At 38.8% G+C, this 14,675-nt stretch overlaps 1 gene segment (V, D, J or C); it reads right to left on the bottom strand.

Annotated features, from left to right (window-relative positions):
* Nucleotides 1-444: 444 nt before the first annotated feature.
* LOC117715053 (Ig kappa chain V-III region MOPC 63-like) lies at nucleotides 445-1,180 on the bottom strand. The segment is given in 2 exon segments: nucleotides 445-851; nucleotides 1,093-1,180. Coding segments are annotated over 2 exon segments (378 nt in total).
* Between the last annotated feature and the right edge of the window lie 13,495 nt (nucleotides 1,181-14,675).

Genomic DNA, 14,675 nt, shown 5'->3' with positions numbered 1-14,675 from the left:
CCCAGCCTGAACCTGGTGGAAAAAAAGAACTAACTTCTGTAGGTTGTCCTTTGACACTCACAAACACACAGACATACACAGACACAGAAACACACACACACACACGCACACACACACGCACACACACACGCACAGGCACGCGCACACACACACACCAATAGATGTCTTTGGCTAACACTATTTTTCAGTGACATAATTTGTATTTATTATGCTTTTCTTTTTTCAGAATAAAAATGAGAGACAATAAATCATCAGTGACTGGAAAGTTAAAGCAGGGTGCTTAGTTCGAGGAAATAGGCAGAAATGTTGTCAGGGAGTTGGAGAAAACAATTGTATATTTTGTTGGGAAATAAGTTGTAAAGCATGAAGGATGGGACACACATACATATCTGTTTATAGAATTTGTTTCATTAGTTGAGATATTTTGCCAAACATGCCTAGAGCTCTGTGTTGAGATGCCATAGAGTAAGAGAGAACTGAGAGACTGAGCCTCAGTGAGCTGCAACCCCAGGAGGTTTTTGTTCAGGCCTGGAGCACTGTGGGAGGAAGCTTCCTACTTTGCTGACAGAAATAGTCTGCATCATCATCAGCCTCCATAGGATTGATAGTGAGGGTGTAGTCTGTCCCAGACCCACTGCCACTGAACCTGGCAGGGACCCCAGATGCTCGGTTGGATGCATCATAGATGAGGAGTTTGGGTGGCTGTCCTGGTTTCTGTTGGTACCAGTGCATATAATTAGAGCCATATGCACTGACACTTTCGCTGGCTATGCAGGAGATGGTGACTGTCTGCCCTAAAGATACAGCCAAAGAAGCTGGAGACTGGGTCAGCACAATGTCACCAGTGGAGCCTGGAATGATAAGTACATAGACTATTGTTATATATGTTAAAAAACCTTCCCAGTAGAGAACATTTTCATTTAAAAATTTCAAGAATATTGTGAACATCACTATGAGAAACCAGGGAATCAAAGGGAATGGGGAAAAATAAAAACAATTACAAATGCCCCAATTATAGTTATTAAGAACCCAGAGGCATGGAATATCATGATCGACACAGAGGTTGATCCCAACACTTCTCTGGATCCTCACCTGGAACCCAGAGCAGCAGCACCCATAGGAATAGTGTGTCTGTCTCCATCTCTGAGAGCTGGAAGAGAGAATGTTTCTTAGACTCTGGACAGCTGTCCTTAAAGTAGCCTGGGCTGTTATATAATGATTCCATATGCAAATCAGCTCAGCAGAGTGTGTACTACTGTTCCAAAGGCACCTGCACCTGTTTCACTCACAGAGAGTTGGTGTCAGCATAAAATTTACTTGAGCATCACATGTGTCTTAAAGGACCCTTCTAAATACATTTTTTGGAGTCAGAATTTCTCTATTTTTGGTTGTCCTGAAGCTCATTTTGTAGACCAGATCCTCCTGTCTCTGCCTCCTGAGTGCTAGGATTAAAGGTGCTAACCACCACTCTGCTTTTCCTTGCAGTTTACTCGATTAAATATTTACCCTCTATTCTTTTTAAGTTGTGAGTTGGGGGAGTGCATTGTGGACATACCATGTAAAGAATATAAGTTATTTCAAGAACAACTTGATCCCTCAAAATTGTACAAACCCAATGAAAGCATTATCTGAGAGGGAATAGAGAAAAATGATTCAGTAAAGAAAAGTAACTTTTTTTGTTTAATTTTTTAATTTTTATTGGATATTTTATTTACATTTCAGATGCTACCCCCTTTCCCCATTTCCCCTCCTTAGAAAGCCCCTATCCTATGCCCCTTTTCCTTTTTGCTATTATGTAATTTTTTAAAATGTAAATCAAAAGCTTTATAAGTTTGGTAATGTTCAATCAGAAGCGTAACCCAATACCCAACCTAGATATATCGACTAGAAGAAAAGTAACTTAATTCTTGACATACTACCCTATTTTTTAGATCCATGTTTTAGATGTGTGTGATGTGTCTTTGTATGTTTGTCTATTTGTTCTTGTTCATGTTTGAAGGCAACTTCTCTTGCAATGGTATGTGTGTGGAGATCAGCAGAGAAGTTTGGGTGTAGATCTGAGACAAGGTCTGTTGTTGTTCACCACTACTCATGAAATGCTTCCTAGGCCAAGTTTTTGTGGGCATTCTCTTGTTTCCTTACAAATCTCATCTTGCCATAGCAACACTCCAAATTCAGTCTATGCTGCTGCTGTGTCTGGCTTTATATGGCTACCTGGGAGTGAGCCAGGTCCTCACACCTATGTGACAAGCACTTTGCTCACAGAGCCACCTTGTCAGCCCATTGCCTTTAAGTAAATCCAGTGAGAGTAAGTTCTTTTATTGAACAGAAATAATTCTGCAGGGTATGAGCGAGTTCCAAAATGAAGAAAAAAAGCATGTAGTAGATATGTGCAGAGATACATCTTTTGTACAGTTCTTCAAAACATCCAAGATTATTATAAGACAGAAATCTTGTATTTTTTATGGTGATAATCTTCCCCAGAGAAAGTGTAAGATAGATAGATGAATAGTTAGACATGTATGTGAATATAGACAGAGAAGTGAGTACTTCTTCATATTCCAAGACTGCTGTCCCTTTTCTAGGTTTAACTAGGCAGAAGGTTGGATTTCCTAGCTATATTTTAAGGTTGGAAGCGACATAGTAGTATTTTAATTAAATAAGAACATAAAAAAGTTATAAGAAGCCTTACAAAAAGAAGGAAGAGTAAGAAGATTCAAAACGGGGAGTGTAGGAAGGAAGGAGGGAGAGGGAGGCAGAAAGGAAGAAGATAAAGTGAAAACCATAAAGGGAGGAAGAGAAAAGGAGAAAGAATGAGAAAGAAAGAAGTGAGGACAGAGTGAGGACAAAGGAAAGATGGACAATTCCCTCCTCAGCTTATGCTCACTGTTTCTGTTTCCAGGTCTCTGCCATGTAGAGATGGATCCTTTTGTTTTATTGTACACATTCACTGTACTGAACCAGCTGCAGTTGAAAGACGAGATAGTGCAAACCAAATATACATCGAATGAAATTTGCAAGTTATCCTGCACATTTTACCTTCTTTTTTTTTAGGTATGCTCACTGTTAGTTGATTTTTGTATTCAAAATTAGAAGGTTGACCTGTTATAATATAGAATGTTAGGTGATAATTCTCATTTATGTCCAGAATAAAAATATTTTATATTCTGCAATGTATACTATTCATGCAAAGGGCCATACATTTTTAAATATCCCTAAATCTCATAGTTATTACTTTAAGGCTGGTTACTGTTGGTGGGAGACAAATATTTCTGATATTATTTTACTGCTTCTATGAGCTGGTCTTATTGCTCTTGTAGCTCTTTACTTGTATGTAGTGTCAAAAGCTGCACTTCTGCCAGGCATGATGATTTATTCTAGTAATCCAAAGATGTAAGAAGCGGAGGTGGAAGGATCTTGAGTTTGCAGCCCTTTAGGACACATAGCTTGGGTTACCCAGATGATCAAATCTTCTGCACCTCTCCAAGCCCCACATTTCATCTATTTTTGCATATAGTCCTGTTAATATATATTTTATTTATACATATTTTGTCCTCTCTTTTAATTGACTTATAACTTTCTATTCATTAACATTGGCACTTTTGCTTCAGTCCATCAGAATGGCTCCTTCATCATGAGTGGAGACTCAGTACACTCTGACAGAAAGGTGGATAAGGTGATAGAACAGAATATTTACAGGACAGGGATGTTCCTGTGTGGAATGCAATACAGATAGTCAGACAAGGTTGACCATTGCAATGTAGGTACCTGATCCCAGCCCTGAGACAAGAAAATTGGCCATAAACAGCTCAGAGAGGAGCTCTTTGATGTGCCCAGAAGTCCTGAAGTGCACTGAATATGGGGGAAAGTATGGGTTGGGCTTTCCCAAGGAGGACAAAGGACTTGAGTGTAGAAGCAGACATGAGCCTGAAGCTAAAATGGTAGAAATCAGTTAAGAAGAATCAGTTTTATGCATAGTGCAAAGAGAGTCTATGTGACAGAGTTTACAAAGAGTTCACATATTCCAGTGAATATTATTTAATGAATGTGCTTGAGATACAACAAAGAAAATTGTGTGAAGGCTGTTGTCATTTCTGTCTCAGATGAAATGTTAACTCTTTCATTTTGTCATTTTCTGATTTTACAAAATGATATTAAGTATTGTAACCTCTGACCAATATAGAGTTCCACACACCCAACTTAGGCTGAGTGAGCATTTAGTAAGTTATAATTCTATGTAAAGCTACTACATAGAAAATTTGCTGGACCAGTAAATGCCGACCCTGGAATGAAACAGACATTTCTCCCTGGTTTTAGAATACAGTCATTCAGTTCCCCTTGTCAAAAAATTTTGCAGCTATGGTGGTAGAGATATTTATCTGTCCCTTTGGCCCCTAGTCCTGTACTCTATACCCACCCTCTATGATTCTATGGATTGTGTTGAGGCCTGCTTATTTTCACATAAAGGTAGCCATTTTGTATTCAGTCTCTGTTTTGTTCATAAGGTGAAATAAAGTCAATCTTCTCAGACTCCTTCCCAGAAGTAATTATCAACATTTACCACTAAAGAATGTTATTGATAAGCCAAAAAGTTATGGATGAATCAATAAAGCTTTGTTGTCTTAGTGTTCTGAAATTTTACTTTTCACCATCTATTCCTTCCTTACTCAGAACCAACCAGCTTAAAGGTTAGCCTATAATACTTTGTATAGTAAGCTAAAATGTAATATTGATCCTCTTATTGCCTTTTAATTTATTGCCTTTTTAACATTTTTTTCTATAAATAGTCTGATAATTGTTTGATTTCTTTGATTCAGACTCAGTTCTCAACTATATCCCTGGTCTGACCACTATTAAGGTCATTAATTCAGTAAACTATTCTTTTTTTCCATTTTTATTGGATATTTTATTTACCCTTCAGAATGCCATCCCCTTTACCCATTCCCCCCCTTAGAAAACCCCTATCCCATGCCCCCTTTCCTTTCTGCTTTTATACATTTTTAAAAATGTTAATCAAAGGCTTTATAAGTTTGGTAATGCTCAATCAGAAGTGTAAACCAATACCCAACCTAGATATATCAACTATCTTTGACTGGTGCAGATATGTGAACATCTGCCTCCTTGTCTCCCCCCTCTTTCTCTCATCACCTAGCTTCTCCTCTCCTTCTTCTCCTCCTCTCCTTACTCCTTCTCTGCCTCTCAGTACTCCTCCCACCTTAGCTTCTCCTACATATCACCCTTCCTGTTAAAATAAATCTTTTCTCTTAAAATACAATTAGAGCAAAATTATGCCAATTTGTACCATTGAGATACAAGATAGTCCTAATACCCAGTCTATCATTTTGTTGACTAACCAGAACCTCTGTCATCTATCCTAACTAAAACACTTAGTTCTGAACCTGGCTTTTTCCTTGACTTTAGAATGAATGTCAGCTGAAGACCATCCACTCAAATATTTTCTCTCAAGGTAAATAGCCAGGATTGGCTATGAGGCTATAAGTTTTCAACCCCATCAGAAATCCAGAATGACTGAGTTAACTATAATTGTGGGAAGCACAAAGCATAGCTTCTAAAACTTAGCCAATTTATAGACACCTCTGAACACCTGGACACTCCTTCTACTACAAAATATTGGAGCATCTGTTCTTACACCTTCTGGCCCAGGATCACCTGACAGACCTTAGTGCTGCAGAATTATTAAGGGCTGATTAGTCTGTCTAGTCAGATATAATCAGTTGACTATTCTGCAAGTGTGTCCTTTTCTGGACAGTAATTTGTCTGTAGATGGAAAGAGGCAATTCTTGTCTAGTGGCTGTCTCACCACAACTGGAGTAACTCTGAAGATGCTCAATTTCTTCTTAGAATTCAATACAGAAATCTGTCAGGAGCAGACAGGTCTCTAATAGAAATGAACATTAATACAGAAATGTTTGTCACATCAATTCTGTGGACTTCTGACATTTTGAAAACCAACTATCCATGTAATGTAATCTGGATTGTTGTCTGTTAACTCCACTCAGCTATTTCTAAATAAAACATAGAAAATACCCTAACAATAAACTCCAAGCTTTGAATTTGCTGTAGTCCCTTAACTCCCAAGCTAATCATCTCAAATCTGGTAAAAAGTTCATAGAAGTACTGGGTCTAAGCCTTGTATTCCTAAATGTGTTATACTGGTACAATGCCTATGAGAGTAACAATATTCATCTCACTTTTATATCAATAAGAAGCTCGTACCAATGAAAACTTTAAATTTGAAGTCAAAGTAAATTTTGTACCATTTAGGAAATTATAACTTCATCTTGATAATAATTATACAGATTTCTACTAATAGGTTATGGCTATGCCTTAAATCCTAGCTAATCCTACCTGTTCCAACAAAAACCACCACTTTTCCCTAGAAAGACAACCCAATATAAACCACCTTAGTCCCGAAGCCCAGGAAATAAAGGTGCTGACTCTTCATGAACTTCTTCAAGCTGATTATGGGTATTGAGATATTAGAAGAGGGGTGGGGGAAAGAGTAAATTGATAAGCCTCTGACACTGTGTCTTCACTGCATCCAGATGAAATTCCAGGACATCAGAGGTTTGAGCAGGTCTGCCCAGCTTGCTTGATGAGTAGATACACCAAGGCTGTGTATTCTGCAATATACAATTCTCAAAACAAGTTTTAGTATCAAGATATTTTTTAAACAGGGCTGACATTTTATTAAGGATGTTGGTTCTAACTGCCTTTCTTTTTTCCCCTCTTTTATTGGATATAATATTTACATTTCAAATTTTACCCCCTTACCCCATTTCCCCCACCACCCAGGAACCCCTTATCCCATCGCCCCTCCTCAGGCTTCTATGAGGGTGTGCACCTACCTACTCCCCACTCCCCCTCCCCACTCTCAGATTCCCCCAACTCAGTGTTCAGCCTTAATGGGACCAAAGATCTCCTCTCCCACCTATGCCCAACAAGGCCATCCTCCCCTACATATACAGCTGGAGTTATGTGTCCCTCCCTATGTGCTCCTAGGCTAGTGGTTCAGACCCTGGGGAACTCTGGCTGGTTGGTTTTGTTGCTCTCCTTATGGGACCACCAACCCTTTAGGCTCCTTCAGTTTTCTCTCTAACTTCTCCATTGGGAACCTTTGATCAGATTAATGGTTAGCGCAAGTATCTGCCTCTGGATATATCAGATTCTGGGGGACCTCTAAGGAGACTGCCTTATCAGGCTGCTGTCAGCTTTCCCTTCAAGTCATCCATATCAGCATCTATTTTTGGTGATTGCACATGGGATGAATACCCAGGTGGAATGGTCTCCATATAACCTCTCCTTCAGATTCTGTTCAACACTTTGTCTCCATATTTGCTCCTTGGGTGTTTAGTTACTCCTTCTAAGAAAGATGTAGGCATCCACACTTGTTCTTCCTTCTTCATGAGCTTCATGTGGTCTGTTAGTGGAATCTTTGTTGTTTCAAACTTTTGGGCTAATCTCTGCTTATCAGTGAGTAAATACCATGTGTGTTCTTTTGTGATTGGGTTACCTCAATCAGGATGATATTTTCTAGTTCCATCCATTTACCTAAGAATTTTCGAATTCATTATTTTTAATAGCTGAGTAATATTACATTGTGTAAATGTACCACATTTTTTGTATCCATTCCTCTGTTGAGGGACATCTGGGTTCTTTCCATCTTCTGGATATTAAAATTAAGGCTGCTATGAACATAGTGGAGCATATGTCTTTGTTATATATTGGGGCATTTTCTGGGTATATGCCCAGGAGTGGTATAGCTGGGTCCTCAGGTAGTGCTATGTCTAATTTTCTGAGGAACTGCCAGACTGACTTTCAGAGTGGTTGTATCAGCTTGCAACCACACCAACAAAGAAAGAGTGTTCCTCTTTCTTCACATCCTCGCCAGCATCTACTATCACCTGAATTTTCTCTTAGCCATTCTGACTGGTGTGAGGTGGTATCTCAGTGTTGTTTTGATTTGCATTTCCCTGATGACTAAGGATGTTGAGCATTTCTTAAGGTGCTCCTCAGCCATTCATGTTTCCTCAGTTGAGAATTCTTTGTTTAGCTCTGTACTCCGTTTTTAATGGGGTTATTTTATTGTTTGACGATGAATTTCTTGAGTTCTTTGTATATCTTGGATATTAGCCCTCTATCAGATCTAGGATTGGTAATGATCTTTTCCCAATCTGTTGGTTGTGGTTTTCTCTTGTTGACAGTGTCCTTTGCCTTACAGAAGCTTTGCAATTTGATGAGGTCCCATTTGTTGATTCTTGATCTTAGAGCATAAGCCATTGGTGTTCTGTTCAGGAAATTTTCAACTGTGCCTAAGTATTCAAGGACCTTCCCCAACTTCTCTTCTATTAGTTTCAGTGTATCTGGCTTTATGTGAAGGTCCTTTATCCACTTGGAGTTGAGCTTTGTACAAGGGGATAAGAATGGATTCATTTGCATTCTACTACATGCTGACCTCCAGTTGAGCCAGCACCACTTGTTGAAAATGCCCACCTTTTTCTACTTGATGGTTTTAGCTCCCTTGTCAAAGATCAAGTGACCATAGGCGTGTGGGTTCATTTCTGGGACTTCAATTATATTCCAATGATCTTCCTGCCTTTCTCTGTACCAATACACTACTGCTCTGTAGTACAGTTTGAGGTCAGGACTTGTGATTCCCCCAGAAGTTCTTTTACTGTTGAGAATAGTTCTTGCTATCCTAGGTTTTTTGTTATTCCAAATGAATTTGTAAATTGTTCTTTCTATCTGTATGAAGAACTGATTTGGAATTTTGATGGGGATTGCATTGAATCTGTCAATTGCTTTTGGCAGGATGGCCATTTTTACTGAGTTAATCCTGCCAATCTAGGAGCATGGGTGACCTTTCCATCTTCTGAGATCTTCTTCGATTTCTTTCTTCAGAGACTTGAAGTTCTTGTCATACAGATCTTTCACTTGCTTGTTTATATTCATTCCAAGATATTTTATTTTATTTGTGGCTATTGTGAAGGGTGTCATTTCCCTAATTTTTTTCTCAGCCTGTTTATCCTTTGAGTAGAGGAAGGCTACTTATTTGTTTGAGTTGATTTTATATCCAGCCATATTGCTAAAGGTGGTTATCAGGTTTAGGAGTTCTCTTGTGGAAGTTTTAGGGTCACTTAACTATACTATCATATCATCTGCAAATAGTGAAATTTTGACTTCTTCCTTTCCTATCTGTATCCCTTTGACTTCCTTTTGTTGTCTAATCGCTCTAGCTAGGACTTCCAGTACTATATTTAATAGGTAGGGTGAGAGTGGGCAGCTTTGTCTAGTCCCTGATCTTAGTGGGATTGCTTCAAGTTTCTCTCCATTTAGTTTGATGTTGGCTACTGGCTTGCTGTCTATTGCTTTTACTATGTTTAGGTATGGACCTTGAATTCCTGATCTTTCCAAGACTTTTAACATGAAGGGATGTTGAATTTCGTCAAATGCTTTCTCAGCCTCTAGTGAGATGTCCATGCAGTTTCTCTTTGAGTTTATTTATGTAGTGGATTACATTGATGGATTTCTGAATATTGAACCATCCCTGCATTCCTGGGATAAAGCCTACTTGATCTTGATGGATAATTGTTTTCATGTGTTGTTGGATTCGGTTTGTGAGAATTTTATTGAATATTTTTGCATCAATATTCATAAGAGAGATTGGTCTGTAGTTTTCTTTCTTTGTTGGGTCTTTCTGTGGTTCAGGTATGAGCATAATGTTAGCTTCATAGAACGAGTTGGGTAGTGTTCCTTCTGTTTCTATTTGATGGAATAGCTTAAAGAGTATTGGTATTAGGATTTCCTTGAAGGTCTGTTAAAATTATGCACTGAAACCATCTGGCCCCAGACATTTTTTGGTGATGAGATTTTTAATGACTGCTTCTATTTCTTTAAGAGTTATGTGACTGTTTAGATGGGTTATCTGCTCCTCATTTAACTTTGGTACCTGGTATCTGTCTAGAAAATTGTCCATTTCATCCAGATTCAATTTTGTTGAGTATAGGCCTTTGTAGTAGCATCTGATGATTTTTTTAATTTCCTCAGTTTCTGTTGTTATGTCTTCCTTTTCAGTTCTGATTTTATTAATTTGGATACTGTCTCTGCATCCTTTGGTTAGTCTGGCTAAGGGTTTGTCAATCTTGTTGATTTTCTCAAAGAACCACCTCCTGGTTTTGTTGACATTTTGTATACTTCTTTCTGTTTCAACTTGGTTGATTTCAGCCCTGAGTTTGATTATTTCCTGCTGTCTACTCCTCTTGGGTATATTAGCTTCTTTTTGTTCTAAGGCTTTCAGCTGTGCTGTCAAGTTGTTTCTGTATGCTCTTTCCATTTTCTTTTTGTGTGCACTTAGAGCTATGATTTTTCCTCTTAGTACTGCTTTCATGGAATCTCACAAATTTTGATATGATGTGTCCTCATTTTCATTTAATTCTAAAAAGTCTTTAATTTCTTTCTTTATTTCTTTCTTGATCAAGTTATCATTGAGTAGAACATTGTTCAGTTTCCAAGTGTATGTGGGCTTTCCATTGTTTTTGTCCATGTCAAAGACGTCTTAGTCTATGGTGGTCTGATAAGGTACAAGTGATTATTTCAATCTTTTTCTATTTGTTGGGGCCTATTTTGTGACCAATTATATGGTCTATTTTGGAGAAGGTACCATGAGGTGCTGAGAAAAAGGTATATTCTTTTGTTTTAGGATGAAATGTTCTATAGATGTCAGTTAAGTCCAATTGGTTCATAATTTCTGTTAGTTTCATTGTGTCTTGGTTTAGGTTCTGTTTCCATGATCTGTCCATAGCTGAGATTGGGGTGCTGCAATCTCCCACTATTATTGTGTGAGGTGCAATGTATGCTTTAAGCTTTAGTAAAGTTTCTTTTATGTATGTGGGTTCCCTTGCATTTGGTGCATAGATGTTCAGAATTGCAAGTTCTTCTTGGCACATTTTTCCTTTGATGAATATGAAGTGTCCTTTATCTTTTTCGATTACTTTTGGTTGAAAAACGATTTTATTTGATAGTAGAATGGCTACTCCAGCTTGCTTCTTGGGGCCATTTCCTTGAAAGACTGTTTTCCATTCTTTTACTCTGAGATAGTGTTGGACTTTTTCACAAAGGTGTATTTCCTGTATGCAGCAGAATGTTGGGTCCTGATTAAGTATCCAGTCTGATAGTCTATGTCTTTTATTGGAGAATTGAGTCCATTGATATTAAGAGCTGTTAAGAAAAAATGAATGTTGTTTCCTGTTATTTTTGTTATTGGCATTGGAGTTATGTTTGTATAGCTACCTTCTTTTAGGGTTGTTGGGAGATTACATTCTTGCTTTTTCTATGTTGTAGTTTCCCTCCCTGTCTTGGAGTTTTCCACCAATTATCCTTTGAAGAGCTGGATTTGTGGTGAGATATTGTGTAAATTTGGATTTGTTGTGGAATATTTTGGCTTCTCCATCAATATTGATTGAGAGTTTTGCTGTGTATAGTAGTCTGGGCTGGCATTTGTGTTCTCTCAGAGTCTGTATGATATTAGTCCAGGATCTTCTTTCTTTTATGGTCTCTGGTGAGAAGTCTGGTGTAATTCTTATAGGTCTGCCTTTATATGTTACTTTACCTTTTTCCCTTACTGCTTTTAGTATTTTTTCTTTGTTTTGTACATTTGATGTTTTGATTGTTATGTGGTGGTAAGTATTTCTTTTCTGGTTTAAACTATTTGGAGTTCTGTAGGCTTCTTGTATATTTATGGACATCTTTTCCTTTTGGTTAGAGAAGTTTTTTTTCTATAATTTTGTTGAGGATATTTACTGGTCTTTTAAGTTGGGAGTCTTTTCTTTCATCTATACCAATTATCTGTAGGTTTGGCCTTCCCATTGTATCTTGGATTTCTTGTATATTTTGGGTTAGTAGCTTTTTGTATTTTGCATTTTCTTTGACAGTTATGTCAATGTTTTCCTTGGTATCTTCTGCACATGAGATTCTCTCTTCTATCTTTTGTATTCTGTTGGTGATACTTGTGTCTATGACTCCTGATTTCTTTCCTAAGTTTGTTTATCTCCAGGATAGTCTCCCTTTGTGATTTCCTTATTGTTTCTACTTCCATTTTTAGATCCTGGATGGTTTGGTTTAATTCCTTCTCCTGTTTGGTTGTGTTTTCTTGCAATTCCTTAAGGGGTTTTTGTGTTTCCTCTTCAATGGTTTCTATCTACCAGTGTTCTCCCTAAGTTCTTTGAGAGTGTTATGTCTTTCTTAAAGTCCTCTATCATCATCATGAGAAGTGATTTTAATTCTGAATCCTGCTTTTCTGGTGTGATGGGGGTGTTCAGGGTTTTCTATGATGGGGAACTGGGTTCTGATGATGCCATGTAACTTTGGATTTTGTTGCTTACGTTCTTGCTCTTGCCTTTCAACATCTGGTTAACTCTAGTGCTGCCTGTACTTGCTGTCTCTGACTGAAGCCTGCGTTTACAGTTATCTTGCTTGTGTCTAATCTCCTCAGAGTACAGATGTCTCTGTGATCTTTTCCAGCTGCACTGAGTACAGTGGTACCTTTAGGATGCCTCAGGATATGGTGTTTCCAAGGTAGCAGTCCAGCTAAGTGTCTGCTCTTCTGGGTGCAGTGTTTCCTCTAGGATGTCTCAGGATAAGGTGCCCACTGATCTGAGTGCAGTGGTTTCTCTAGGATATTTCAGGATACGTTGTCTGATGCTCTGATTTCAGTTGTTCCTCTGTGGCTCTGGGTTGAGTGGACCTTCCAGAATGTCTTGGGCAGAATCCGGGGTCTACACAAGAGCAGACTGGGCAGAGGGGCAGAGGCCTCAGATCTGGGAGAGGGGTGGAAGCGGAGTGTTATTCCACAGGGGCTGGATTTGGGTATCCACTGGAATCTGAGTGCTCCCAGCACCCAGCTATGGGCTTAGGGCAGTGTGTGGGTCTTCCTACCTACAGCTGTCAGATCCCTGGAGCCTCCAGGATGTCTCCAGCGGGGTCCACACAAGAACAGACTGGGTAGAAGTCTGGTCCTGGCCTCAGATCCAGAGAGGGGCCGAAGGGGCAAGATAACTTTCTCACAGGTTGTATCTTTTGCTTCTAGGAAACCTTCTCATGCCCAAGTTTATTACATATTCTGTTACGTTCAGTGCCCTTGGAAATCAATCATAATAGAAGTCAATAGTACTCCTTTGTTTAGCTACTCACAATGAGTTTGGATCTGACCAAATCACCTAGCAGCATTTCCTGCATCGATGTATAAGCTTTTATGGTATTTGCTTTTAAATGCTTTCTCTCATTTATTTAAAAGAAGACTTTCATTTTGAGTAGTGGTCAAATAGTTTAAGTTCCCCAAACCTAGGAACTGACATTTTACTTGGCAGAAGAGAGACATATACATGGGTAACTGACATCCTGGTTATCTGGTTAAGACATGAATGTTAGACAAGGCAAGTCCCCTGTCAGAATTGAATATACCAACCTATGGGAGCAGGATAAGTGTGAAACAAAGACATGTTCCTAAAGAAATCTTCTATCCCTAACTCCTGATGGTAGAATAACACTTGGCTCAGATATTTGTAGATCTGAGGCTTAAAAAGCTCTGTAGGATCCTAACTCAGAGTCCTGGTTCAGCTCTTTGTTTTCTTTTTTTTAATTGAATATTTTACTTATTTACATTTCAGATGATATCACGTTTCCCCATGACCCCCCAGGCCACAGCAATAAAGCCCTTGTCCTCATCCTTTTTGCTTTTATAATATTTTAATTTCATGCAAGGCCATAAACAGAGTACAGAGATAACCATTTCTAAGGGCTAATCAGGATGACCAAAATATCCAAACCTAATTCCCTGTCCTAGCCCAAAGTCATTTTCACGCCTAAAGCCTACTTCTTTGTTCTAGCCTAAGATTTATACTCTTGCCTGTAAATACTGTGTTTTAGCCTAAGATTTAGATTCCTGGCTTTTTAATAATATTATTTTTGGATATTTTATGTACATTTCAGATCTTAACCCCTTTTCCCATTTCTTCCTCCTACCCAGGAACCCCCAATCACATTATCCCTCCTCCTGCTTTTATTAGGATGTGCCCCCACCCATCCACTCCAGACTCCCTACCCTGGAATTTTCCCACCCGGGGGCATCCAGCCATCACAGGACCAAGGACCTACTCTCCCACCTTTTCTCAACAAGGCTGTCCTCCCCTACATATACAGCTGGAGCTATGGGTCCTTCTCTATGTGCTCCCAGGCTGGTGGTTTAGACCCTAGGAGCTCTGGTTGGTTGGTATTGTTGCTCTCCCCATGGTTCCCACAAAAACTTTCAACTCCTTCAGTCTTCTCTCTAACTCCTCCATTGGGAACTCTTTTGTTACTCCTTCTAAGAAGGATCGAAGCACCCACACTTTGGTCTTCCTTCTTTATAAAACTCATGTGGTCTGTGAGTTGTATCTTGGGTATAAAAAGCTTTTGGGCTAATATCCAATTATCAGTGAGTGCATACCATGTGTGTTCTCTTGTGACTAGATTACCTCACTCAAGATAATATTTTCTAGTTCCATTCATTTGCCTATGAATTTCACGACTTCATTGTTTTTAATAGTAAATTGCTCTATGAAGAATTGAGTTGGAATTTTCATGGGGATTGCATTGAATCTGCAGATTGTTTTTGGCAA

The sequence above is a fragment of the Arvicanthis niloticus genome, chromosome 9, assembly GCF_011762505.2.
Source record: "Arvicanthis niloticus isolate mArvNil1 chromosome 9, mArvNil1.pat.X, whole genome shotgun sequence".
Taxonomy (NCBI): domain Eukaryota; kingdom Metazoa; phylum Chordata; class Mammalia; order Rodentia; family Muridae; genus Arvicanthis; species Arvicanthis niloticus.
This window is presented reverse-complemented; position numbering and strand designations above follow the sequence as displayed.